The 27,500-nt window shown below is 39.4% G+C and overlaps 2 protein-coding genes across 2 annotated transcripts in view; one reads left to right on the top strand and one right to left on the bottom strand.

Annotated features, from left to right (window-relative positions):
- The first annotated feature begins 555 nt into the window (after positions 1-555).
- Positions 556-1,551, top strand: LOC140932864 (patched domain-containing protein 3-like). The gene has a single exon (XM_073382368.1). It carries the CDS (start codon positions 556-558, stop codon positions 1,549-1,551), a length of 996 nt encoding a protein of 331 aa, XP_073238469.1.
- A 372-nt stretch (positions 1,552-1,923) lies between these two features.
- LOC140932875 (uncharacterized) overlaps positions 1,924-27,500 on the bottom strand; it is a 30,626-nt gene continuing 5,049 nt past the window's right edge. The window contains exons 2-7 of the mRNA XM_073382374.1: positions 13,877-15,088; positions 11,422-12,566; positions 10,225-10,668; positions 8,077-8,415; positions 5,928-6,266; positions 1,924-4,095 (exon numbers count right to left, since the gene is read on the bottom strand). Of these exons, the coding sequence (XP_073238475.1) occupies positions 3,725-4,095; positions 5,928-6,266; positions 8,077-8,415; positions 10,225-10,668; positions 11,422-12,566; positions 13,877-15,088 (3,850 nt within the window). The 3' untranslated portion in view covers positions 1,924-3,724. The remainder of the gene's footprint in view (positions 4,096-5,927; positions 6,267-8,076; positions 8,416-10,224; positions 10,669-11,421; positions 12,567-13,876; positions 15,089-27,500) is intronic.

Consider the following 27,500-nt stretch of genomic DNA (forward strand, 5'->3'; position numbering starts at 1 on the left):
TATACCCCGGGAGATATACCCAATGAAAAGCTATTAAGTCGATATATTTTTTCTGGTTACTCAGAGGAAAAAACAATGTTTTTCACACTTACGAATAACGATTTTTCCAATGAAAAACTACAAAGGTGGTGAGTTTTTTCGCCAAATTTCAAGCTTTTTATAGCCGATTGCTGCGCTCTCTGAGCGAGCTACCTCGAAGTCATTCAACAAGAGAAAATTTGTTGAGTTCATAAAGGAGGGTAAGCAATCGGCAATCTGAAAGCGCCTTTATCGCAAACGTTTCAGAGAATTCTTTTACTAGACAGTTTGTTTTTTCTTCCCAGTGGTTACTGTGCATCCAAGTTCAGCCCATGTTTCTGGTGGTCAAGGTTCTGTAGTTGGTTTATGACTCGACTGGGACGTTTCTTTGGTTGGTTTGGCGAAGGAATCGCAAAGCACCCGCTAATTATCATCTCAGCACGTCTCGTATTTGTAAGTGTATGTTCAGTGGGTTTTGTCTGGTTCAAAGCAAAAAACAGAGGAGTAGATCTATATATTCCTCAAGGTAGCCGTTCTATGGAGGATCTAAACAGGGCCGAGAAATACTTCCGATTAAAAGCTCGTGAGGAAATCGTCCTTTTAACGGCGTCTCCTGATCATCTGAATGTCCTAGCTCCGGATTGTCAGCGGGAGGCTTTCAAGGCACATCGTGCAGTTATGGAGTTAGAATCATACTCTCAATTCTGTGTCACGCTGTCAGGAGACAAAGCAAAGACACAGGACGACTGCATGATAATTAACCCGCTGGAATTTTTTCAGTTTAATGAGAGCAACCTCGATAACAAAACCCTGGATGAGATTCTAGGGAAAATAACAAAAGCCTATGACAACTCAAGCCCTTTGACACGAAATGGCCCGACCTTCTCTTACAACTTTAAACGCACTTTTGGTGGCACCACGCCACCAGACAGAACCATCAAAAGAGCCACAGCACTGCAAATGGTGTATCTAATGAATGACTTTAGCGACCAGAAAGAAATTGATAAAGTTCTGGAGTGGGAGAAGAAGTTCATCGACAAACTGGAGTCGTTAGACGGTACTTTTTCCTGTTTTAAAGTCCATTACTCAAGCGAGAGAAGCCAGGACGATGCTATTACTGAAAGCAGCGGCTCTGACATCACTCTGGTATCAATCACTTTTACGCTAATGATCACATTTGCTTGCGTCATGCTCGGCAAGTTCCTGAATCCGCTGACTGGTCACTCGTTGCTCGCTAACGCAGGAGTGTTTGCTGTGGCCCTTGGAATACTATCCGGCTTTGGCCTTGCCATGTTGTGTCGCGTTCCTTTCGTCAGTTTCATGGGCGTGTTGCCGTTTTTGGTTCTTGGGATTGGAATCGATGACATGCTCATTCTAGTAGATGAACTTGATCGACAGCCACGGGACATGTCAGTAACAGAAAAGATTAAGGCTGTGATGTCGCATTCAGGAGCCACTGTTACCATGACAACTGTGACGGATCTTGTGGCATTCGCTGTTAGTACGTCTTCCTCGTTTCCAGCGATAAAGTAAGGGCCATAACTTTAAACCTATATACGGAACTAATTTAATGCAATCAATCACCCTTAATATGAACACTGAGGGGAGCATAGAGAGTACCCGTATTAAGCGGGTTGAATTTGGAGAAAATGTGAGGGCTTTCTTTCCCCAGGGACAAAGCAAACTTTTCGTAATAATGAGGTGTTTGTATTAAGCGGGATTCGACTGCAGCTGCAACTATATTGGCTCGTAATGAAGAAAATACAGACAGTGATTACCATGAAATTTTTAGAAACAAGGGAAGTATGTTTGGAGAATGTAAATATTATTTATTTTCTAATCTGCGTGCCGAAAATAACTTATTTATGCTCTAAACTCTGTAATAATGAAACACACACAAGCAAATACTGGTAAGAATTTCTCTTTTAATCAGTGCCATAACAAAGAGTTTTGCGTTTTTTCTCAGGAAAGTTAGTTTATAAAAGCAATAGAAAACTTTTTTCCTGTGTTTGCATAGCCTGATATAAACACTCGAGGCGCTGGGAGAATTCTCGACAGTTATGCAAACCCTCGACTTCGTCTCGGGTTTGCATAACTGTCTCGAATTCTCCCAACCCCTCTCGTGTTTATATCAGGCTATGCAAACACGGAAAACGTTTTCTGTTGCTTAAATAGCAACCTTTAAGGCTTTTTTCAATAACAATCCTTTCAGTGCAAATGTTCATTTTCATGTTAACTGTTCCTCTCACGAGCGAGAAATCGTAGATACTTCTAATAATTGGGTGTTTCTAGGCTTAGGTACCACCAGAAACCCATAAGGGATTGAAACGTGTAACTCGCGTTCAATACTTGTGAATATTCATTTTGACCATATTTGGAAATCTTAGTGACGGATATCCATTTTCAACAAAAGAGCTGCTGAGCGATCACCATGCAGATGTTTTAAGACAAGAGTTCTGCATTTCAAGGTTAAACATACACCGTTAAAAGACAACAAATGGAAAGAGAAAGTTCAAAAGAACGCTCAGTTTTCTTTTTGTGGAGAAAGGGAAGCTTTTCATCAAGAAATCGTCCTTCGAGGAATTCACCCTTGTTTTCTTCACGACGGAGCGCATGGTCTGTTTTGAAATGCAACCAAGTCAGCGAAGATTTTGCTGAATTTTCAGGTACATTTTGCACTCTATGGCCAAGACAATTACGTTTTTGAAAGGGAATTTATGTATTTTTAAATGTTTCATAGACGTTTTATAAATTTTTCTCTTCGGTGCTAAAGAAAAATTACAAAATGTGCCCTGATTTGAGATGGATTTTGTGCTGAATTTTGCCATGTGCTTAGCCGATTTCACTTGCGTGAACGGATCCACGATCCATATAGTTTTCCGAATTGCTTTGAAGATTAGGACTTTTTGGACTTTGAATAAAAATTTTCAAGAAACGGCTTCTCTGTCTATTGTTTTGAGTTTCTTCATTCATAAAATTAGCTCAAAACACTATCGTGACTACAACATCTAAGTTTAATTTAATCTTTTAAAATGCTTCTCACATTCTTTTCAAGCATCACTTTTTGCGAAGATGTCAGGTTCAGGTTTTGGACACTTTCGATACGCAGCTAATGAATTTTATTCGAAAATATTTTTCACTGTTTATTCTAGACTTTTAACATAAGAATTTTAAAAGCCTATTTGCAGTATAAGTTTACTGTGCAGAGGGTCAACGAGGCATCGTTTTTTGAAGTGACAACTTCAAGAAGTTGCGAGGCCGTCAATGGGTTTCATACTGTTACGTTTGGCCCGGGTGGTAAAGCAATAATATCCTGTTCAGTGTTTCGGTAATATTCCTGGTTTCAACCTTTGAAAGCTCTCTCGGCTTTCGGGAGTTTCTCCCCCGTTTGTCAGCCATTTTTTAAGCGGGCGCGGGAACCTGAAGGAAAATTACGTCACGTTGTTTACGAAGTTTGATTGGTCAGTTATCTCTTCTTCTCGTTCCAAATATGGTACTTTCTAAAATGAATAATCACGAGCATCGGACAAAGCAAACATATGAGAGTTACACGTTTCAACCCCTTATGAGTTTCCGGTACCACAGAATAAAAATAAAAAATTAAGTAACCCGAAATATCTGTCTCTACCCTGAACACACTCAAAGAACTGCGAATGAAAAGACTACTCAAGCCTTGCCGGATTTGCTTTTCAATCCATATAATAGATTATAACTTTGTGGAGACTGTTTCAATGTCACCTCTATTAGAGGAATTTTCACCTGTTGTAACTATGTGTTGCTCTTCATTCTTGTTGGTTGCCTGCGTGGCTTCGTTGCCTTCCTCTGACGAAATAGCCAACTCCTCGTCATCCGTTTTCATGCCTCTGTTCGAAATTCCCATCAAGGTGGTTCCTTTCCGTGTATCCTCATTGGAAGGTTCCTCGTTGCAGTTTTCTTGCTCAGACATCTTCAAAGAAGGGTCATTACCTGCAGGACTGTTTTCACTACCAATGTCCGCCTCAGGCAAATTTTGGCTAGTCTCATCTTTCTGGTTTCTGCTTCTGCTTCTGCTTCTTTCTGCTTCCAGGCTCACTCTCACTAAGGGAGATATGGTAATGTCTATGGTAATGGTAAGAATTTCTCTTTTAATCAGTGCCATAACAAAGAGTTTTGCGTTTTTCCTCGGGAAAGTTAGTTTATAAAAGCAATAGAAAACTTTTTTCCTGTGTTTGCATAGCCTGATATAAACACTCGAGGCGTTGGGAGAATTCTCGAATTCTCCCAACCCCTCTCGTGTTTATATCAGGCTATGCAAACACGGAAAACGTTTTCTGTTGCTTAAATAGCAACCTTTAAGGCTTTTTTCAATAACAATCCTTTCAGTGCGAATGTTGCTTTTCATGTTAACTGTTCCTCTCACGAGCGAGAAATCGTAGATACTTCTAATAATTGGGTGTTTCCAGGCTTAGGTACCACCAGAAACCCATAAGGGATTGAAACGTGTAACTCGCGTTCAATGCTTGTGAATATTCATTTTGACCATATTTGGAAATCTTAGTGACGGATATCCATTTTCAACAAAATGGCTGCTGAGCGATCACCATGCAGATGTTTTAAGACAAGAGTTCTGCATTTCAAGGTTAAACATACACCGTTAAAAGACAACAAATGGAAAGAGATAGTTCAAAAGAATGCTTAGTTTTCTTTTTGTGGAGAAAGGGAAGCTTTTTATCAAGAAATCGTCCTTCGAGGAATTCAACCTTGTTTTCTTCACGACGGAGCGCATGGTCTGTTTTGAAATGCAACCAAGTCAGCGAAGATTTTGCTGAATTTTCAGGTACATTTTGCACTCTATGGCCAAGACAATTACGTTTTTGAAAGGGAATTTATGTATTTTTAAATGTTTCATAGACGTTTTATAAATTTTTCTCTTCGGTGCTAAAGAAAAATTACAAAATGTGCCCTGATTTGAGATGGATTTTGTGCTGAATTTTGCCATGTGCTTAGCCGATTTCACTTGCGTGAACGGATCCACGATCCATATAGTTTTCCGAATTGCTTTGAAGATTAGGACTTTTTGGACTTTGAATAAAAATTTTCAAGAAACGGCTTCTCTGTCTATTGTTTTGAGTTTGTTCATTCATAAAATTAGCTCAAAACACTATCGTGACTACAACATCTAAGTTTAATTTAATCTTTTAAAATGCTTCTCACATTCATTTCAAGCATCACTTTTTGCGAAGATGTCAGGTTCAGGTTTTGGACACTTTCGATACGCAGCTAATGAATTTTATTCGAAAATATTTTTCACTGTTTATTCTAGACTTTTAACATAAGAATTTTAAAAGCCTATTTGCAGTATAAGTTTACTGTGCAGAGGGTCAACGAGGCATCGTTTTTTGAAGTGACAACTTCAAGAAGTTGCGAGGCCGTCAATGGGTTTCATACTGTTACGTTTGGCCTGGGTGGTAAAGCAATAATATCCTGTTCAGTGTTTCGGTAATATTCCTGGTTTCAACCTTTGAAAGCTCTCTCGGCTTTCGGGAGTTTCTCCCCCGTATGTCGGCCATTTTTTAAGCGGGCGCGGGAACCTGAAGGAAAATTACGTCACGTTGTTTACGAAGTTTGATTGGTCAGTTATCTCTTCTTCTCGTTCCAAATATGGTACTTTCTAAAATGAATAATCACGAGCATCGGACAAAGCAAACATATAAGATTTACACGTTTTAACCCCTTATGAGTTTCTGGTACTACAGAATAAAAACAAAAAATTAAGTAACCCGAAATATCTGTCTCTTCCCTGAACACACGCAAAGAATTGCGAATGAAAAAACTATTTAAGCCTTGCCGGATTTGCTTTTCAATCCATATAATAGATTATAACTTTGTGGAGACTGTTTCAATGTCACCTCTATTAGAGGAATTTTCACCTGTTGTAACTATGTGTTGCTCTTCATTCTTGTTGGTTGCCTGCGTGGCTTCGTTGCCTTCCTCTGACGAAATAGCCAACTCCTCGTCATCCGTTTCCATGCCTTTGTTCGAAATTCCCATCAAGGTGGTTCCTTTCCGTGTATCCTCATTGGGAGGTTCCTCGTTGCAGTTTTCTTGCTCAGACATCTTCAAAGAAGGGTCATTACCTGCAGGACTGTTTTCACTACCAATGTCCGCCTCAGGCAAATTTTGGCTAGTCTCATCTTTCTGGTTTCTGCTTCTGCTTCTGCTTCTTTCTGCTTCCAGGCTCACTCTCACTGAGGGAGACATGGTAATGTCTATGGTAATGGTAAGAATTTCTCTTTTAATCAGTGCCATAACAAAGAGTTTTGCGTTTTTCCTCGGGAAAGTTAGTTTATAAAAGCAATAGAAAACGTTTTTCCTGTGTTTGCATAGCCTGATATAAACACTCGAGGCGTTGGGAGAATTCTCGAATTCTCCCAACCCCTCTCGTGTTTATATCAGGCTATGCAAACACGGAAAACATTTTCTGTTGCTTAAATAGCAACCTTTAAGGCTTTTTTCAATAACAATCCTTTCAGTGCGAATGTTGTTTTTCATGTTAACTGTTCCTCTCACGAGCGAGAAATCGTAGATACTTCTAATAATTGGGTGTTTCTAGGCTTAGGTACCACCAGAAACCCATAAGGGATTGAAACGTGTAACTCGCGTTCAATGCTTGTGAATATTCATTTTGACCATATTTGGAAATCTTAGTGACGGATATCCATTTTCAACAAAATGGCTGCTGAGCGATCACCATGCAGATGTTTTAAGACAAGAGTTCTGCATTTCAAGGTTAAACATACACCGTTAAAAGACAACAAATGGAAAGAGATAGTTCAAAAGAACGCTCAGTTTTCTTTTTGTGGAGAAAGGGAAGCTTTTTATCAAGAAATCGTCCTTCGAGGAATTCAACCTTGTTTTCTTCACGACGGAGCGCATGGTCTGTTTTGAAATGCAACCAAGTCAGCGAAGATTTTGCTGAATTTTCAGGTACATTTTGCACTCTATGGCCAAGACAATTACGTCTTTGAAAGGGAATTTATGTATTTTTAAATGTTTCATAGACGTTTTATAAATTTTTCTCTTCGGTGCTAAAGAAAAATTACAAAATGTGCCCTGATTTGAGATGGATTTTGTGCTGAATTTTGCCATGTGCTTAGCCGATTTCACTTGCGTGAACGGATCCACGATCCATATAGTTTTCCGAATTGCTTTGAAGATTAGGACTTTTTGGACTTTGAATAAAAATTTTCAAGAAACGGCTTCTCTGTCTATTGTTTTGAGTTTGTTCATTCATAAAATTAGCTCAAAACACTATCGTGACTACAACATCTAAGTTTAATTTAATCTTTTAAAATGCTTCTCACATTCATTTCAAGCATCACTTTTTGCGAAGATGTCAGGTGCAGGTTTTGGACACTTTCGATACGCAGCTAATGAATTTTATTCGAAAATATTTTTCACTGTTTATTCTAGACTTTTAACATAAGAATTTTAAAAGCCTATTTGCAGTATAAGTTTACTGTGCAGAGGGTCAACGAGGCATCGTTTTTTGAAGTGACAACTTCAAGAAGTTGCGAGGCCGTCAATGGGTTTCATACTGTTACGTTTGGCCCGGGTGGTAAAGCAATAATATCCTGTTCAGTGTTTCGGTAATATTCCTGGTTTCAACCTTTGAAAGCTCTCTCGGCTTTCGGGAGTTTCTCCCCCGTATGTCGGCCATTTTTTAAGCGGGCGCGGGAACCTGAAGGAAAATTACGTCACGTTGTTTACGAAGTTTGATTGGTCAGTTATCTCTTCTTCTCGTTCCAAATATGGTACTTTCTAAAATGAATAATCACGAGCATCGGACAAAGCAAACATATGAGAGTTACACGTTTCAACCCCTTATGAGTTTCCGGTACCACAGAATAAAATAAAAAATTAAGTAACCCGAAATATCTGTCTCTTCCCTGAACACACGCAAAGAACTGCGAATGAAAAGACTACTCAAGCCTTGCCGGATTTGCTTTTCAATCCATATAATAGATTATAACTTTGTGGAGACTGTTTCAATGTCACCTCTATTAGAGGAATTTTCACCTGTTGTAACTATGTGTTGCTCTTCATTCTTGTTGGTTGCCTGCGTGGCTTCGTTGCCTTCCTCTGACGAAATAGCCAACTCCTCGTCATCCGTTTCCATGCCTTTGTTCGAAATTCCCATCAAGGTGGTTCCTTTCCGTGTATCCTCATTGGGAGGTTCCTCGTTGCAGTTTTCTTGCTCAGACGTCTTCAAAGAAGAGTCATTACCTGCAGGACTGTTTTCACTACCAATGTCCGCCTCAGGCAAATTTTGGCTAGTCTCATCTTTCTGGCTTCTGCTTCTGCTTCTGCTTCTTTCTGCTTCCAGGCTCACTCTCACTGAGGGAGATATGGTAATGTCTATGGTAATGGTAAGAATTCCTCTTTTAATCAGTGCCATAACAAAGAGGTTTGCGTTTTTTCTCGGGAAAGTTAGTTTATAAAAGCAATAGAAAACGTTTTTCCTGTGTTTGCATAGCCTGATATAAACACTCGAGGCGTTGGGAGAATTCTCGAATTCTCCCAACCCCTCTCGTGTTTATATCAGGCTATGCAAACACGGAAAACGTTTTCTGTTGCTTAAATAGCAACCTTTAAGGCTTTTTTCAATAACGATCATTTCAGTGCGAATGTTGATTTTCATGTTAACTGTTCCTCTCACGAGCGAGAAATCGTAGATACTTCTAATAATTGGGTGTTTCTAGGCTTAGGTACCACCAGAAACCCATAAGGGATTGAAACGTGTAACTCGCGTTCAATGCTTGTGACTATTCATTTTGACCATATTTGGAAATCTTAGTGACGGATATCCATTTTCAACAAAATGGCTGCTGAGCGATCACCATGCAGATGTTTTAAGACAAGACTTCTGCATTTCAAGGTTAAACATACACCGTTAAAGGACAACAAATGGAAAGAGAAAGTTCAAAAGAACGCTCAGTTTTCTTTTTGTGGAGAAAGGGAAGCTTTTTATCAAGAAATCGTCCTTCGAGGAATTCAACCTTGTTTTCTTCACGACGGAGCGCATGGTCTGTTTTGAAATGCAACCAAGTCAGCGAAGATTTTGCTGAATTTTCAGGTACATTTTGCACTCTATGGCCAAGACAATTACGTTTTTGAAAGGGAATTTATGTATTTTTAAATGTTTCATAGACGTTTTATAAATTTTTCTCTTCGGTGCTAAAGAAAAATTACAAAATGTGCCCTGATTTGAGATGGATTTTGTGCTGAATTTTGCCATGTGCTTAGCCGATTTCACTTGCGTGAACGGATCCACGATCCATATAGTTTTCCGAATTGCTTTGAAGGATTAACTTTTTGGACTTTGAATAAAATTTTCAAGAAACGGCTTCTCTGTCTATTGTTTTGAGTTTGTTCATTCATAAAATTAGCTCAAAACACCACGTGACTACAACATCTAAGTTTAATTTAATCTTTTAAAATGCTTCTCACATTCATTACAAGCATCACTTTTTGCGAAGATGTCAGGTTCAGGTTTTGGACACTTTCGATACGCAGCTAATGAATTTTATTCGAAAATATTTTTCACTGTTTATTCTAGACTTTTAACATAAGAAATTTAAAAGCCTATTTGCAGTATAAGTTTACTGTGCAGAGGGTCAACGAGGCATCGTTTTTTGAAGTGACAACTTCAAGAAGTTGCGAGGCCGTCAATGGGTTTCATACTGTTACGTTTGGCCCGGGTGGTAAAGCAATAATATCCTGTTCAGTGTTTCGGTAATATTCCTGGTTTCAACCTTTGAAAGTTCTCTCGGCTTTCTTGAGTTTTTCCCCCGTTTGTCGGCCATTTTTTTAAGCGGGCGCGGGAACCTGAAGGAAAATTACGTCACGTTGTTTACGAAGTTTGATTGGTCAGTTATCTCTTCTTCTCGTTCCAAATATGGTACTTTCTAAAATGAATAATCACGAGCATCGGACAAAGCAAACATATAAGATTTACACGTTTTAACCCCTTATGAGTTTCTGGTACTACAGAATAAAAACAAAAAATTAAGTAACCCGAAATATCTGTCTCTTCCCTGAACACACGCAAAGAATTGCGAATGAAAAAACTATTTAAGCCTTGCCGGATTTGCTTTTCAATCCATATAATAGATTATAACTTTGTGGAGACTGTTTCAATGTCACCTCTATTAGAGGAATTTTCACCTGTTGTAACTATGTGTTGCTCTTCATTCTTGTTGGTTGCCTGCGTGGCTTCGTTGCCTTCCTCTGACGAAATAGCCAACTCCTCGTCATCCGTTTCCATGCCTTTGTTCGAAATTCCCATCAAGGTGGTTCCTTTCCGTGTATCCTCATTGGGAGGTTCCTCGTTGCAGTTTTCTTGCTCAGACATCTTCAAAGAAGGGTCATTACCTGCAGGACTGTTCTCAGGGCTTCTGCTTCTGCTTCTTTCTGCTTCCAGGCTCACTCTCTCTGAGGGAGATATGGTAACAGCCCGCCCCCGACAAAGCAAAGACATATAAACAGGCAAAATGCACAGACCGTGAATAAGGCCAAACCCAACGATTCCAAAGAACATTCGGAAAAAAATTCGGAATACCTCGGCTTTAGCAAATGCAAGTACGATTACTCCAAGGAAGGTACTGAAACCTGAAAAAACAAGAAAGTGAAACAAAACATTCATGCATGCATTTTGTAGCGACTTAACAACCTAGAGAGCAAAAGTAACAAGTTTGCACGTGTAAATAAAAATGCTGAAAATATGTCAAACAGTTTTGCCCGAATGGGATCTGATTGTGTTTCACCTTGGTTTCTTCTCCTGAATAAACAGCACTTCATAAATCAGACAGTCTAGTTTTCCATTTCACTTCTTATGACGGAGAAGTTGCTGCTTAGGTCGTCTATGGTTTCTAGGCAGTTGTCGTTCTTTAAATACTTTTAATACTTGCCACCCTCTTGATTTTCCATAAAATAATGACGATTAGAAATGAATCCTTCTAAGTTCAAATTAAACAAGGCCTAAATTAATTTCCCTTTGTAGATTATGCTATTAGAATTAGAATTAGAAAAGATCACGAGTGAGGTTGGAATGAAACGATAACTGTCCTTAACTCCAGGATTTTAGTCATGGGCGTAACGTGAGATTTTGAAGGTGTAGGCACGCGCGGAATAAAAGTTTTAACGCCGAAGACGGCCATACCTAGGGGGGTCTGGGAGCATGCTCCCTTAGAAAATTCCTAAATTTAGGGTCTCGGAAATGCCATTTCCAGCGTTTTCCCCAGGACATTTTCAGTAAATTAATATGCAGGATAATGCAGTAGTTCGTTAGTTGTACACTCAGGAAGCCTCCAATCTGACTCTCAAAATTTAACATTCTTTGCATGATTAATCATTTTGACTTACCTCCCATGAGTACACTAGCACCCAGAGTACGCAGAGCATCTACCACTCGGTCATTTGCTGACAACTTGTTGGACATCACGTACGCATGGGCAATGTGTGCGCTGTAGTCAACTGCAAAACCAATAGCCATAACAAGATTTACCATGGACACACCGTTGAGCGACACTTCCCAAATAACCATTAATCCAAACAGCTCGCAGATCAGGGCGGTGAAATTGAACAACACCAGGATTGCCACTGTGCAATCTACCAAGAAGGGACTGGTGATAACAAAGACTGTTATAGAAGCGATTATGAGGTTACGCAAAGTTTCACGTGATGTGATCGCGTACAGCTCAAAGAAAATAAACGCTCGTGTAATAGGGAAGACTCCGAGTTTGGACTTTGATTCAAGATCGTCGCGAAGGGTTTGCATAGCATTTTTTTGGAAAGTAGACTCGCCGTTGCTTTTCATGAAAGCGAGAATGCGCGAGGCCTCTAGTGTAGAACCATTAGGGGAAAACTTCAGATCTTGACGGAAGAATGAAAACTCTGGTTGTCTGAGGAAGGCTTTCAACCCAGGCAAAAATGCTCGTCCTGTAGTGCTGATGTTAGACATGTTGGCAAACTTTGAAAAATGGTCCATCCACGATAGAGTATGGTCAAAGTAATGTTCGTTGCCGTTGACAATGTTTGTTAGGTTTTTGATAGCTTCCTGTGAAGACGATTTGTCATAACTTATTTTCCCAGTTTCTACAATGCTGACCTCGACTGACAGTTCGAAATGTTCTTTTACAGCAGTCAAAAATCGTCTTAAGTACGAATCATCCTTCGCCAGGATACTTCTGTCAAATTTTTCATCTACTTTAGTAACTCCGTATATTCCAGCGCCGAGTAAGCCTAGCGATAAAACGACAACAACCATCTTTGTCACTGGATGGGTAAGAAATCTGCCCCAGACCTCCATAGCGCGATTCGATAACTGAGGGATTGGCTCATCCCAGGCTGGCGCACCGTCCTTCGGCGGATGGGCATGGCAGAATGGTAACAAGTCTCGTCGACCAGATTTTATTCTCTTGACGTCGTATGTCATGATGGCCACGAAAAACGTTATGATCATTACGTAGGAGAAGGTTACTGTCAAAGCCGCATAGATACAGAAATACCTGACAAAAAAATTAGAGTCTCAAAACTGTGTATCACAAAAATGCGGCTGCTAAATTTAACGCTCTAGTTAACTAGCAATTATTGGATGAGGCTAAGTATGTTATGAAGAATTATGCGGCCGAGATTTATAACACCCTCTGGGATCTGCACAATTTTTCAGACAAATCTCATAACTGTTTTACTGTTCATTTTTAAAAACATTCTTATCTCAATCGATTCACGTTATTCATTAATAACATTTTTCCTGTTCCTTAACAAATTCAGGATGCAAAGAGATTTACAAAAACGGCGATTTCACTGTCCTTTTAAGGAAGATTACAATTGGGTTTTTCCTAAATGTTTAATAAAGGGATACTCCTAAAACTGTGTACACTATACTAGGAGATAAAAATAAATAAATAAATGATTATGGATAAAAGAAAAATTTACATGTCAAGTCTAAAATAGAAATTTATATTATAAAATTAATATTTACAAGATTTTGTCTATACTAAAATTTAATATTATTATAATAACCTAATCATGGAACTTATTGTGGGCATTATTCCATTAGTGAGGGGAAAAATATCAGTAGTTAAAGATAACATATTCCAGGCTACTATTGAACTTGGGTAGAACGAATATTTATAGACGTTACAACTAGATTGAAAATGACAAAAAGGGAATGCATTGGGGGCCCGAGAAGCCCTTGTTAGTGAATATACTTGAGATGGAAGGGAGATACCAACTAAAACTTGTTGGATTTTAGAAAACATTGATAATTGGTACGAAAGTCTGCTTTGTTCAAGAGTGTCCCAACCAAGCTGTTTTAACATGGGAGTAACATGACTAAAATTTGAGTAGTCTCTTAAAACGAACCTTGCTGCTCTATGCTTAATTAGTTCGGTTTGGGGAATTTTCTGTTTTGTAAACGGGTTCCACACAGAGCAAGCATACTCTAGTTGAGGACGCACAAGGGTAGTGTATGCCTTGGATTTGACATCCGTGGAAAGATCCGACAACACCCTTCTGAGCAGACCAAGCGTGCTATTAGCCTTACTGCAAACATCATCACAATGTTGATTCCAATTAAGATTATGAGTTATATTTACTCCAAGATATTTGGTGGAGGCTGATTTAGCAATAACAATGTCATTCATGAGATAATTGTAGGAAAAAGGGACAACCTCATTAGTAATCCCTAAGTGATATTAAAGTTAAGGTTTAGTTGTTAAGGTTTTTTTACGATGGCGATTGAACTAATAAAAAAGCTAAATGAATAGGTCATCATAAAAAATTATCTTATACTGAACTAAGAAATGCGACTTACCTTATCGCTGGAAGAGAGGTAGAAGTACTAACTGCGAAAGCCACCAGATCAGTCATGGTTGTCATGGTAACAGTGGCTCCTGAATGCGACATCACAGCCTTAACTTTTTCTGTTATTGACATATCACGTGGTTGCCGATCAAGCTCATCCACAATGATAAACATGTCATCGACTCCAATTCCGAGAACTAAGAACGGTAACGCGCCCACAATAGTGACGAAAGGAACGCGACACCACATGGCAAGACCAAACCCCGATAGTATTCCAAGGACCACTGCAAACACTCCTGCGTTTGCGAGCAACGAGTGACCGGTCAGCGGATTCAGGAACTTGCCAAGCATAAAGCAGGAGAATGTGATCATGAGAATGAAAGTGATTGACACCAAACTGATGTCAGAGCCACCACTTTCTGTAATAGCGTCGTCTAAACTTCTCTCGCTTGAGTAATGGACTTCAAAGCAAGGAAGCGCACCCACTAACGACTCTAGTTTCTCGATGAACATCTTTTCCCACTCGAGGACTTTTTCATTTTCTTCTTCGTCAGTCGGGTCCCTCATTAGATACACCATTTGCAATGCTTTGGCACCTGTGATGGTTCCATTTTTCCAAGTGACGCCGCCAAAAGTCGGTTTAAAGTTGTATAAGAAGGTACGGCCATTCCGCATCAATGGGCTTGAGCTGAAGTACGCTTTAGTTATGTCTTTTTGAATCTGTTCCAGGGTTTTACCCTCAAGATTGCTCTCATTATACTGCAAAAATTCCAGCGGGTTAATAATCATGCAGTCGTCTTCCGTACGAGCTTTCTCTCCTGAGAGGGTGACACAGAATTCAGAGTAGTCCCCAGTCGCGCGATGTGCCTTGAAAGCCTGCCGCAGACAAACAGGGGAAAGAACATTGGGATGATCAGAAGATGCCGCTAACAGGATGATTTCTTGACGAACTTTCACTCTGAAGTATTTCTCGGCAACATTTAAATCATCAATGGCCCGGCTGCTTTGTGGGATAAAGAGTTTCACCGTTCTGTTCTCTGCCTGAAACCAGACAAAACCGACGGAAAATGCGGCAACGAGAGCAAGACAGAGGGAGACGACGATTAACGGATGCTCTGCGATTCTTTCCCCAGAAAAACCAAAGAAGCGCTCTAAAACATCTATATACCAGCTGCAGAACCTTGACCACCAAAAACATGGAATGAACTTGGATGAACAGCAACTGTGACAGAGAAGAACAATAAGAAAACCGTCTGGGAATTGTTTGACACCAAACGCACCATCATTCCTTTCAAATAAATAACCAAATTCTAAATACTTAACGCGATGACAGTCAGCTGCCAATAAATGAATAAAGGGGTTAGTTTCTAAGGAGTTGGTAATAGATTGACCACCGTATGGACATACAGAAGCTGACGTTTTGCTCTGACGATCAGCTTATCTATCTCCTTAGGGGGCCATTCTACCTTATAAACTCTGTTGATAAAGCAAATCTTTGTATTGGCAGCCAATAAAGCCGGTTAGTCACGGGACAGCTATCACTCTGATAGCTCTTATGTAAAAATACGAACAACTGATCTAGAATGAAACAACATTATCTGGCTGGAAATATGAATGTGGCTTTCGTAGAGGTCATTGGACTGAATCTGCTGTTATATCTTTTATCAACACTATTAGCCGAAATATGGACCAAGGATGTTTGACAAGGGCAGTATTTATAGACTTGAGGAACGCGTTTGACACGGTCGATCATGAAGTTACTCTTGGAAAAGCTGTGCGGATATGGCATGGCAGCCATTGAGTTAGTCTGGTTTAAGGACTATCTCAGTAATAGAACTCAAGTAGTGGGGCACCAGTCCTTTTTCTCCGATCCCCGTGCTCTGCGTTCAGATGTGCCACGGGGATCAATGTTGGGTCCACTTTTGTTTTTGTTTTTTTGTTTTAATTTATTATTGATCTTCCAGATTCAGTGTCCCATTGCAGTATCCTGTTAACTGCATTTAGTATATACTAAAACAGTGGAGAGTGTTTTTCGCGCATTCTGATTGGCTGCTCAACCTCGTGATATCCAGTGCTATTCACTGATTCACCTCCGGTTCCTCCGAGCAAGCGACTCCAAACTCGCGTAAGTTACGAGCAAAAAGGATTCCCGCGGTTTGCTGAGGTACCAAACAAAGATATTTCACAAATAATCAAACAAGCTGTTCCCGAAATACACGAAGAAGGTGACGAAATTCGGTTTGGAAGTTTTAACAGGTAAAGCTTTTGTCTGTTTGACTTGAATTTAAAATCGGTGAAAAGTTTTTTGTTTACAAATCCAAATTAGGTCTAGTTATTTAGCTGGCATTTTCATAAGTAAGCTTAAACATAGATTTAATGGTTCTTTAGAGAATGGTTTTAAATACAAAAAAATTCACAACTCCTTTTGAAGAATTTTTCGCGCAAGAGCTGAACAAATGCCTTCAAAAGTTTTTTTTTGTCGACCAGAAAACGCTACGGCCGTTCGGTCATTTGCTCGCCAAAATTGTAATCGATGGCAACAGTAAATGATTTAAAAATCATCATTTTTGTACTCAATTATCTCACTGTTTTAGTATATACTATTCGCGGCTCGGTAAATAATAACCTCCACTTCGGGGAATCATTGTTATTGATTAACTTTCCTTTCCATATCAGCAACTGATGGTGACTGAACTAGTATGCAGCAAATTTTCTATTTATATGGAAACAATTAGGCGGTTTTTTGTTACTGGGATCTTCAACTCACAAACTTTTGTCTTCAAAATACCAAAATTATAAGCCAAACTTGACCAAAAAAAAGGTCTCGTACAAGTTGTAGGGATGGGGAATACGGTATTTTTTCAAGTGCAACTTCAATATCTATTCCACTGGTCGCATCGCTTCCTTATGTTTATGTTTATGTTTTATAATCGCGTATTTTGATGTCACTTATCTTTAAAAACTTCTTTGAAAGAAGTAATGAGGAGTTTGTGTTTTATGAGCTATTTATGAGTGCTTTTAAACGGCTTATGTTATTTGGTGAAATTGCTTTTTGGGTTTTCTTTGTTTGAAGAGGGCGGGTCTCTTCCTAGAAAAGGTGCCTTTAGTTACTGGACGCTCAGTTTCTGTTTGAGTTAAGTATTATGTGGTATGTGATGAACCTTGCCTCGAGGTGTTTGTATTTTTGTAGATATCTTCAGTATTAGTCTTTTAATTTTTTTATTATGAAGGAGTGGGAAAAGAAGGTCAGAACATTTGCCAATGAAAACTGTTAAACAGTCTTCAACAAAAGTGGCTGTAAATGCCTACGGGAGACCGGAACAGAACAACGGTTTTGTGAACTATGGTCACAATATGTTTTGTTCTCGTAATCTTAATGTCACTTCTCAACATCTATTAAGATCAGCGCGTGACTTCTTTAACAATAGAGTTATCAAATATTGGAACCAGCTGCCAATACACGTACGAAAACGCCTTTAAGGCTGGTCTTGACCTCTTTAAGGGGCTAAACCCGATTCGCCTATTGGATTCTGAAAATTATCGGAAGAAGTCTTTAATAGAATAATCGATAAAAGTGAACATGTCAATTATTTACTAGCCAATCGCGATGTTGCCATGCAGCAAAATATGTTGTTTCAAATACTTCGTTTTAATAATTAATTTTGTCGTTCTCTGCTTTTAGTATCTTTCTGATTTTATTACTCTTATGATAACACATTTTTAATTTTTAAAGTTAAAGTTTTTTAAAGTTATCTTATCTTTTCTGGTTTTTATTTTTTGGAAAGGTGCAAATTTATGGAGTTAAGGAGGTTTGACTATACTCTAAAATCAGCCTTTCCTGCCAACCATGTTGGCGCCAAAACTGTATTCGCTTAAAGTATCAAGTTATTTCAATGACAGGACCAGAATTAATTCCTCTAAAGCTCTTTCACTTTAGCTATATGTGGCGGCCCCTCGAGGCCTCGTCGAAACGGTAATTCTTGTATCTTTCAACGCAAAGGGAATTCAAACCTAAGAATATGCATTCAGTAATTAGGACACCATTCTTAGGGCCTGTTTACATGGAGGTGGGGGACCCCAGGTAGGTGAGGTAACCCGCTTAAGTGGGGTAACCCGCCTGTCCATACAATCTCTCATTTTAATGTGATCACGTTTACATGTTAGGTAGGGTAACCCGCCACATGTTACTTCACCTGCCTGGGGTCCCCCACCTTCATGTAAACAGGCCCTAAGACTTCATGCCAAAAATCAGCCAAATTGATGAGGTACTACCGTGTCAGGCCAAAGTCAAATATCATCACCGGACGTTTTCAGTAGCTGTTCGTTTATCCTTCGCACGCATTTTGAGGCAAGTTTTTGGCTTGGCTGCATAATTTCGAACTTTTGGGCGGAATTTTAGACATCAAAAAGAATGTTAGAAAATCTCGGGAATTTTAGAAAAAAATTGACAAATTCGAGAATTTTAGAGCAATTTGAACATTCACCGGACATTTTGGCAACATTTCACGGGCAAAAACGTTTTTTTTTGTAGTCCTACCGACCAAGAGAGGGCTCAGTCCGCTCACATACTACAGCAGTTTCTAGAGCACTATAGGAAATTCGTTTGAAAAGGAAGATAAATACATATATGAACAACTGTAAAATGATGTTTCTTGGAACCTTTAAACATTGCTAACAAACGATGTTTTACGATTAGAACTCATTCTTTCTTGTTATATCGCCATCAAAAAAAACCAATTTTTTTTAGAGTTTTTGGAGATTTTTAGACATTTCTAACAAGAATTTTGGGGCTTTTTTCGGGAAATTCTGGAAAGAATTTTAGGCCACATTTCGGGAATTATGTAGCTAAGCCTGGTGACTAGGATGATTACGAAATATGACGTCATAAGAAGTGAGTGATTAGGCTATTTTTTAGTGAAAATGCATGTTTTTTCAACTTTTCTCAACGATAAAAGTAAATTTTGTGGATAAAATGAAACAACGTACTTATTTGAGTTTTATTTTACATTCCAAGGACAAAAGAGCACCAATTCTCTCCGATCTGTTTTTACGTGATTTCTACCTCTGGGTAAAACTTAAGATGGCGGCCAAGTTAGTGAGCTATCAGGCCCTCTGGGTAGAAATTCAATTTGCTAAGAAAACGAATGTTATCTGTTGAATAATCTATCGTCAACATAACTCTCCTCAGTGCTTGAGGAAACTCTGGAGAAGTTAATAACTACTAATAAGCCGATTTATGTAATGGTGACTTCAACATAAACCTCCTCAAGGCTGAAACCGGTCGATATGCTCAGGATTTTATGCTTTCTCTGCAAAGTGATTCTTACATTCCAACCAGCATTAACAAACCCACTCGAGTATATAGTGACTCAGCTACCTTAATTGACAATTGATTAACAAATGCGATTTCGATGTTTCTAGTGGTATCATTGTCTCTGATATAAGTGACCATTACTCCCAGTTTTGTACTTTACATTCGCAGACTGAAAAATTCAACACCAAAAGAGTAAGAAGGGATTTTTCCGGGTTTTCCGAAAGTCCATTTAGCCATGAACTTCCTCAGTTGAGCAAAATAATGAAAACATGTTTAGCCCAATACAAGATGCTGACATTGCATTCTCCACATTTTACAACACCTTAAAAAGTCTTGTAAATAAACCGGCACCCTTAAAAGTGGTCTCTAAACGTAAGCTGAAACAATTTTCCAAGCCATGGATAACAAGTGGGATAAAAAAGTTGATTAAAGTAAAAAACTCAAGATTTACCGAAATAAGATCACTACTCTTACGCGTTATCTCTTTTGCAAACGGAGGACGTTTACGTTGAAGCATCTATTAATCCCAGAGGAATAAGAAAACCTAGTGAGAACTGTACAAGCCTTTAGCCTTAATCTCGGTCCGAGACTTAATTTCAACTTTAATGAAATTTCTACTTACTTTGTTAACAAGTTCGCTGTAATTATTATTTTATATTCTTGTTTTTCCTTGTCTCTATCTCTCTGTAATTTAATTAAGTAATTCATGTTATTACTATTATTATTCTTTATTTAGACTTTCAGTGTATCAAAACTATCTTTTTTTGCTCTACCCGCCTAGATTAGCCCTGCTATTTTCGTGTAGAGTAGTTAATTTGTAAATTTTCTTTTTAAAATAAAGAAACAAACTTGAACTTGAACATGACCATGTTTGGCTTGGCTTCCAACAGTGCCACCACTTATAAAATATACCTCTTCTTGTCGAGAAGATCAAAGGCTTTTACTGAAGGTAAAATCTTTTCGAAATACTGCAATATATCAAAAACTAAAAACAAAAGGGAAGGGTTCCCTCAACCACCCCCCGCCCCTGGGGTAGGGGTATAACTTTGCGTGTACGTCCGAGGGTTGAATGCCTCTTATCATACTGAAATTGAATATATACCTCTTATTAGCCGAGTTTCCGAGTTTTCGATTAAAATTTGTTGAAAAGTCGTTTTGTGACTACTGCGCACGCGCCAGTAGTCACTATTGGCATCGAAGTAAGTAAGTAACAATAGAATATACCGCGGAGCCAATCAGCACACAAAGATAGCCAGTTTTCGGAATCGTTCGTCGCGACGATGATTTGTTGATAGTCCTCGATGACGAACGAAATGCTGGGCTGCCTCGTGGTCTGCTTTGATAAGTCTTGTTGCCGTGTAAGGGACTTGTCAGAAATTAGCAGGGGTGGAGGGAGGGTGGGAGTTTTAAATTTGGGTTCGGAAATGAGGTGACCCATCCCTGCAATGGGAGTGAAATTTGCTAACCCTCCCCTTGACCTTGGCCTAAAATATCATGACCCTCCCCCTCTTGTATAAATGATAAAATCTAGTTCTAGCAATACACTAGGGTGAGTCAGTATTATTAAAGTTCAAAATATATTTCTAATCTGTTCTTTGTAATGCCATATACATACATTTTGGATGACAGCATTAAGAGTCCGACTCTGACTCTGACAGCTGATCACTCGACTCTGCTATTTCCCCCTTGTTTTTTTTTTTACAAAATAAAGAACTTCTTTTTTTTTCCATGGGTGAACCTCTACCTGCTCACGGACACATATTTGCATGACCCTCCCCCTTTTAACGTGCCATTTTTCGTGACCCCTCCCTTTTCTCCAGTCTCAAAAAGTTGTGACCCTCCCTCTGTTTCCACCCCCCCTCCCCCCTGCTAATTTCTGACAAGTCTCTCACCGAATGAAAACGCAGTGAAATACATCATCACTTCTCATCTTAAAACAAAAAAAGTCTAGAAACCACGATATTTGTATAATAGATTTCTCCGCTCCAAATCAACAACATTATGTAATGAAATTTTGGAGTAGACTTTCGGTCACTTGCTAGGCAACGAAGTAGTTGATAGGATCATGTTTCACCAATGATGTTCATTTTCCAGGCAGATGACACGCAATACGCAACACACGTAGTAAGAAAACAGAATCCTTTTCGAGTTTTTGTTCTTTAAAAATTCACTTTAAATGATGTTTTTGTTATTACAATATCGACTTCAACGCACGGTCAAGATATAATTTCTGAGGTTCCTGTCAGGTCTTGTGAGTCTTCCCAAGCAATGTCACGAAAGATTTAAAAGTCTTACGAAAATCCTCATACGGCTGCAAAGGAGCGGCTAGACCATTTGCAGCGCATTGTAAAAAGGACATGTTGGAGTGACTACGTGTCCCGCTTTCACCTTTCGCTGTCATTTCTGTCGTCACACAAGAAAAAGAAACAATGGTAACAGTGCTAATGTGTTGATCATTCTTCATTATTTGACGAAGTTACTCGCATTCATGGCAAAGGTTAAAAAAGCGCTACGAATCATTGAGAAACGTTGCAATGCATTTTACTCTTCAGAGGTAGTCACACGCGCCTCTCAAGCGCCTATTTTTATGATTGTCAGGGTGACATAATACATCAGCTTACATGTAGGCACAAAGCGACCAGTCTTCCACCTGAGCCCACGAGATGGTTATGTGCTATTTGTCAGCGGATGCCTGATTTTGAAAGCTGTCAATTCATCTTCATATGCATGGCTTATATAATTGACAGGCCAGTGTCAATTTGAGCATGATCTAATGTGACACTTGACATCGGCTTACATGAATTAGACGTACGGGCGGGCGTAGCATTAGGGCTCCGCTCGCGCGCGCGTGGAACTCCGCTATAAAGGCCGGTTTTAATTCATAATGCTTTTCCTCAGCTGGTAACTAACACGTTACTATTTAGTCTCGCTTGCTTTACCGGCGAGACTCAGAAAATGTAAGCGTTTCTGTTTTTCGGTCGGTGAGCCCCAAAAAGGGGGGCACAGTGGCAGGCGTTCGTGGCGAAGACCGTGGAAACTGGGGTGGGTACCTCGGCGTGACGAATGACATGCAGGGAAGATTAATGCAAAAGATATAGAAATATTCCGGAAAGGGTCGGTGTACGAATTCTGTTGCTTGAAAGAGCTGATTATTTTGGAACAAGTGAATACTTCAGTGGTTGAAAAAAGAAGAAAAAATATTCGAATGTGAGGCTATGTAAACTTTCATTGTATGCAAATGAGTCTTACGATAATCATGCGGTTTGTTTTCAGCGATGATTGAAATGATGCGCTATGTTGATCAAGCTTTAATCACGTTTCTCCGAAAATGATTTTTGATAAGCTAGACCGTCGATAAAGAAGGGCATAAAAACCTTATAGGAAGAAAATCCTGTAGGAAGCCACGTTGTTGCTCGAAAGCAAGTGAATTTATATTCTCGTGAATTGAGGAATCGACGTTTTGTGGCAGATATATGTACTTATTTGATAGATTTTTGCAGTTGTTAAGATGTGAGGTCGAACTTTGTAAACACTTGAGATATCAATGACTTAACCTTCAACTATTTGTCACGTATGTGTCACGGATGTGTTAGGGGTAGCTTTATTGACTGTCACGCACTCTGCTTGTAGGACTTCATTTCCAATAGAATCTACCAGTCTACAAATTGAAGTAGTCAGAAACTTCGCACCCCTTCCGTTTTAAAACTGGGAAAAAGATTATAATGTTACAGTTGGGTAACTGAACTTGTGCCCATTCGCTAACCATTAATTATTGTAAGATCCAGGTGTAACATTTTTTCTATTATTCGTTCTTGCGTAATTTGTTTTTCCTTTGCGTACGCAAATTAGTTTATACTTCTTTTCGTCCTTTTGTTTAGTCTTTTTTTTGGCGTTAATTTAGGTGTTTATTCCTTTCTGTCAGTTTTCGCGCCCTCGTTAGCGTTTCTTTGCTGCTTCATCTTCATTAGCGCCTTTCTAAGTTTCTAAAGTTTTTATTTTCCGCATGTTCTAGCGTATTTTTCATATCGTAGTTTTGCAGTACAGTTTGGGCAGTTCTTTTTGGTCCGCGCTTAGCGCAGTTCTGTTTAGTTTCTTGCAAGTCTCTTCGCGTTATTCGCAGTCCGCTTTACAGCAGTTTTCTCTGGCCGAAACAATTTTCAATCCACGCTGTTTGTATGCACACTCTTAGTACCAAGCACGTCGGTTACAATAAATCTTCATTCGAATTTGGTTTGTGGTGTTGTTATTAAAGGCCAAGAGACTTACACGCTTATTGCAGTTTCAATTATTATGTGGGTAAACCCCAATAAAAGCTGTGAGATTGCTTAAACGTGATTTTTTTATGAAGTTAAATTTTAGCAATGAATAGAAACACCGCACAGCATACACCCTTCTTCTTCTTCTTTTGTGGCGTTTCCTTAGCCGTTGACAAAAACAATACTAAGCTACTAAAAACTTATACTACAAAATGCAATAATTATAAATGTAAAGTGAAAACTCATCCAATGATGTCTAGGTAATTTTACTGTAATTTCAAGGAATCTTCCACAACCAAAGGCAATATGAGGCGAGACCTTGCGAATCTATGACACCAAGGCAACATCAACGAATACTTCAGTATGAAAAATAAAAACACATTTCTCAAACTACTACAAAAACAAACACACTATTCTCACTGCATACATAATTGACCCGTAAAAAAACTAACTGCTTAAATTTCCGTCGTGTTGGGCCCGCGCACTGGTGGCATGATGCATGGCGGACCTTGGTTAGAATTGCTTGGTTTTTGCCCGCCTCTTGGCAAGTTCAACGGAGTTCATTGGATGTGACTTAGAAGTTTCGCCCCTCTTACCTCCCCTGCTGGCGATTGACGTCGCTTACCTTCATTATTCGCCATACCTATTGTCCTAGCAGTCGCGGTTACCTCCCTTAGTTCCCCATGCCGGGACAATAGGTTTATGTTATTGTATGTACCAAAGGCAGTCAATGGTTACTGTGTAACCTGGCTAGCTAGCATTTTTCTTTCTTCTTCCTCACATGCAAAATGGTCGCTGTGGCTTCCACGCCCGGACACAGGCTCCTTAAGAATTAATTGCCTCCTTATTTCTTATCTTATCTCCAAGCAAGTTCGAGTCAGCACTTTTAGAGCGTCTTATTTCTTTTTATAATCTCCAAGCAAGCAAGACTTAAACGATTTTTAGAGCGTTCTTGTTCATTTTGGCTACAGTAAAGTCCAAAATAAAAAGGGAAATTACACAAACACACACAAAAAAAATAGTAATAAAAACGGGCCGATTTTTTAGTTTACCTCATGTCTTTTCGCTGAAGCGGGCCGATAAACTACAGCGGTTTTATTCAGCGTTTATATAAGCGCGCCTTACTCGACAAGCGTTTTGAGCACCGATTCCGACATTCTTGGCCCGTCTATTGTCCGTTTACACGTTTTTAGGGTGCCGCATTTTTTTTTTTTTTTTTTGGGCCGTGCTGAAATTGACATGGGTAATCGAAATTAAAGAGCGTATTGATGCATTCTGTCAGTGGTGTAACCCTATTCAGCCCGGGAACTTTTGGAGCCCCCGCCCCCCACCCCCCTCACGAAAAAGTTGAGAAACTTCAAAACCGTTCAAGCTATGACCACCAAACTTAGCCACTTTGCCTAAAAGTTATCTGAGAACATTTGAAGTCCTCGTGACGTGTACGTCCACCTTGACGTTACTATGGCAACCGAGTTTTGACAACTGGGAAAAGGATTATAATGTTACAGGCGCAGAATGTTCAGGTCTGCAAGACGCGCTAGCTGTGGCAACTAGCCAAGAATGAAGCGTTTTTATTTGGATGTTTTCCTCGCTGGATAGATAGTGCCTTTGTTGACTCATCACACCACGTTACTTTGCTGTCTTTGCTGATCAAACTTGATGCCATCTTGATTTCAGTGATCCACAATTTCCACGGGTACCGTACCGCAAAAAACAGGCACTGGACCACCTATTCACATGGTCCCGGCACCCCTAAAATTTTGGGTACCGGTGCCCATCGCAATTGCATTTCAGACACTGGTGTCCACTTTTAAACGTGCCGTGCTAAAAACGCTTGTCGTGTAAACCGGGCTATAATTATGCCTCACAATATCAAAGAGCAATCTTTGCTATAAAGCACTGTTTGTTTCCTATACGGATATACCTACAATCTCAGTCGAAACAGTTAGGAGACTTTTCTGTCTTCTCGCACTCCCAATGTTTGTGTACAGAATTTTGTGTGTTAATTAACTGTGATAAACAACAATGGGAGAGAGAGGAGATGGGCGAGAAGGAAGTGGAATGTGCATTCCGTGGAAGTGTCCCAACTAATTTGTCTGGGACTGTTTTGGAGAAGGAATTTAACAAATTTGAACAGCTGTTGACAGATACCGAGGTTAAGTTATACTTCAATCACAAACGACGCTGTTGTAGTGTGTTGGGGCGTCCATAGTGATTTCCTTACGTTTCTACAGCAGTGAATTGAGCTGTTTTACATCTCAGCTTTAATATAAGGAGAACCTTAAAGCTGAAAATTTCCAGTTTTTGGGCGCAGTATTCTAAAAATAAAAAGAACTGAGTATTTAGCATGGCTGTTTTAATTTAAGTGTAAGATTGATAGCGTCCAAGAGCACGTGCCTTCTTTCTGTGTAAAATTCGGGGCTTTCTTATACGGAGAGTCACTTGAATGTGGCACATTTCTAAAGGAAGCATGTGGAGGATAAAAAAGACCTCTTCGGCATCAAGGAGTAACTCAGCCGAAAGGGACAACTCTTCGAGTTAGTGCAAGAAGCGGCAGACAGATTGAAAGAGAAATTAACGGCAGATTTCTAGAGAAAGAGGGAAACTTTTCCTCTTAAAGAATAATGCAAGAAGTGAGGATTACTCCCCACAACGTATCAGTGAGAACAATATAACGTTTTCTAAATTTCCAAGGATACCATTAACTACAAGCGCGTATTAAGTATGAAAAGTTTCTCAACGACCTTCCAGGCTACAGGTGTAAAATCCACAACTTTTTATGTGTTGTTAACAACGTATGCTAATCTTCTAAAGACTCAATGCATTTTCGAGTCTCTTATTTCATTTTGCATATAAAGGAAAGCTTTTCCGCTTTGCCAGTCGTGTCCGGGAAAATAGGAAGACCGTGTAAAATAGTTGTAATATTTTCGCTGCCAAATTAGATTTATCCATAACATATAAGTCTAAAGACGCGCTTAAACAACTTAAAACCGGCCGAAAATGGGGCTGGCGAAATCTCAGTAAGCAATGGTTCACCGTAACGTAATACTCAGATCTTATTTGCATTTTTGTGGATATATATCCAACAGAAAACAGTGACAAGAAAGAAGGTTGATACGCTGATAATGATGAAGAGTGCGCCGCCAGTAGAATGGAATTGATTGACAATTCAGGATTGTCTTGTAATGATCTACATGGAAATAAAATGTTTGGCGAGCTTAAACAATAATAATAATATATATAAAAAACTAACAGTTACCTCTGCTGTGCGTTGTTCCTTGATCTCTGCCCTTCAGACGGATTGCGAATCATTTCCTCGCTTCTTTTTGCCATCGGGAAAAGTAGATCTCTTAAATATCATCGGCTATATAGATATTCCTTGAAACGAAGTGTCATGACATTTCACTATTTTATCGAACTATGAAATCATTGAGAAAAACGGTAAGGAAGTTTCTTACGAAAAACTTGACACATTATGGTAGGCGAAAATCGACTTTGGACTTCAGGAAAACTTACGTACAGGAAAAACATTATTATTTACGCATACTGACTTACCATTGGACGAGATGGTGGCATGTTTACTCTTGTAGCTTAACATATTCTTAGGGCGGTCAGTGTAAAACGCAGACTGCGGACTGCAGACTGCAGACTGCGGACCAGGGGTAAAATGCAGACTGTGTGTAAAATGCAGACTGCAGACTAAGAGTAAAACGCAGGCTGGGGTAAAATGCAGACCGAGCATAAACTGTAGTCGTGGAAGCGTTTAGGGCAGAAAAATCCCGCAGATACATGTAAATGAACACTTACTTGACGACATCTGCTTTTACAAATCCATTCCTTTCCTCTCTGGAACGTCATCGACGACCCGAAAACATAATAGCAATCTTGAACCTTTTTTTCCGTCCGGGAGACTTCACGCTTCAACTTTAGATGCGAAGTTTTCGATATGCGTGACCAGGGACCGTGAATTGGTGCAACACCACGATGTTTACGCTTAAATGAAAACTGCTGACCCAAAATACCGTACAGGAAGAATATGGCGATAAAAAAAGGGAGTAAATTAG

The sequence above is a fragment of the Porites lutea genome, chromosome 1 (genome assembly GCF_958299795.1).
Source record: "Porites lutea chromosome 1, jaPorLute2.1, whole genome shotgun sequence".
In the NCBI taxonomy this organism is placed as follows: domain Eukaryota; kingdom Metazoa; phylum Cnidaria; class Anthozoa; order Scleractinia; family Poritidae; genus Porites; species Porites lutea.

Excerpts from the sequence above, each read along its gene's own strand:
- LOC140932864 (XM_073382368.1), top strand. The coding sequence starts at position 556 with ATGGAGGATCTAAACAGGGCCGAGAAATACTTCCGATTAAAAGCTCGT.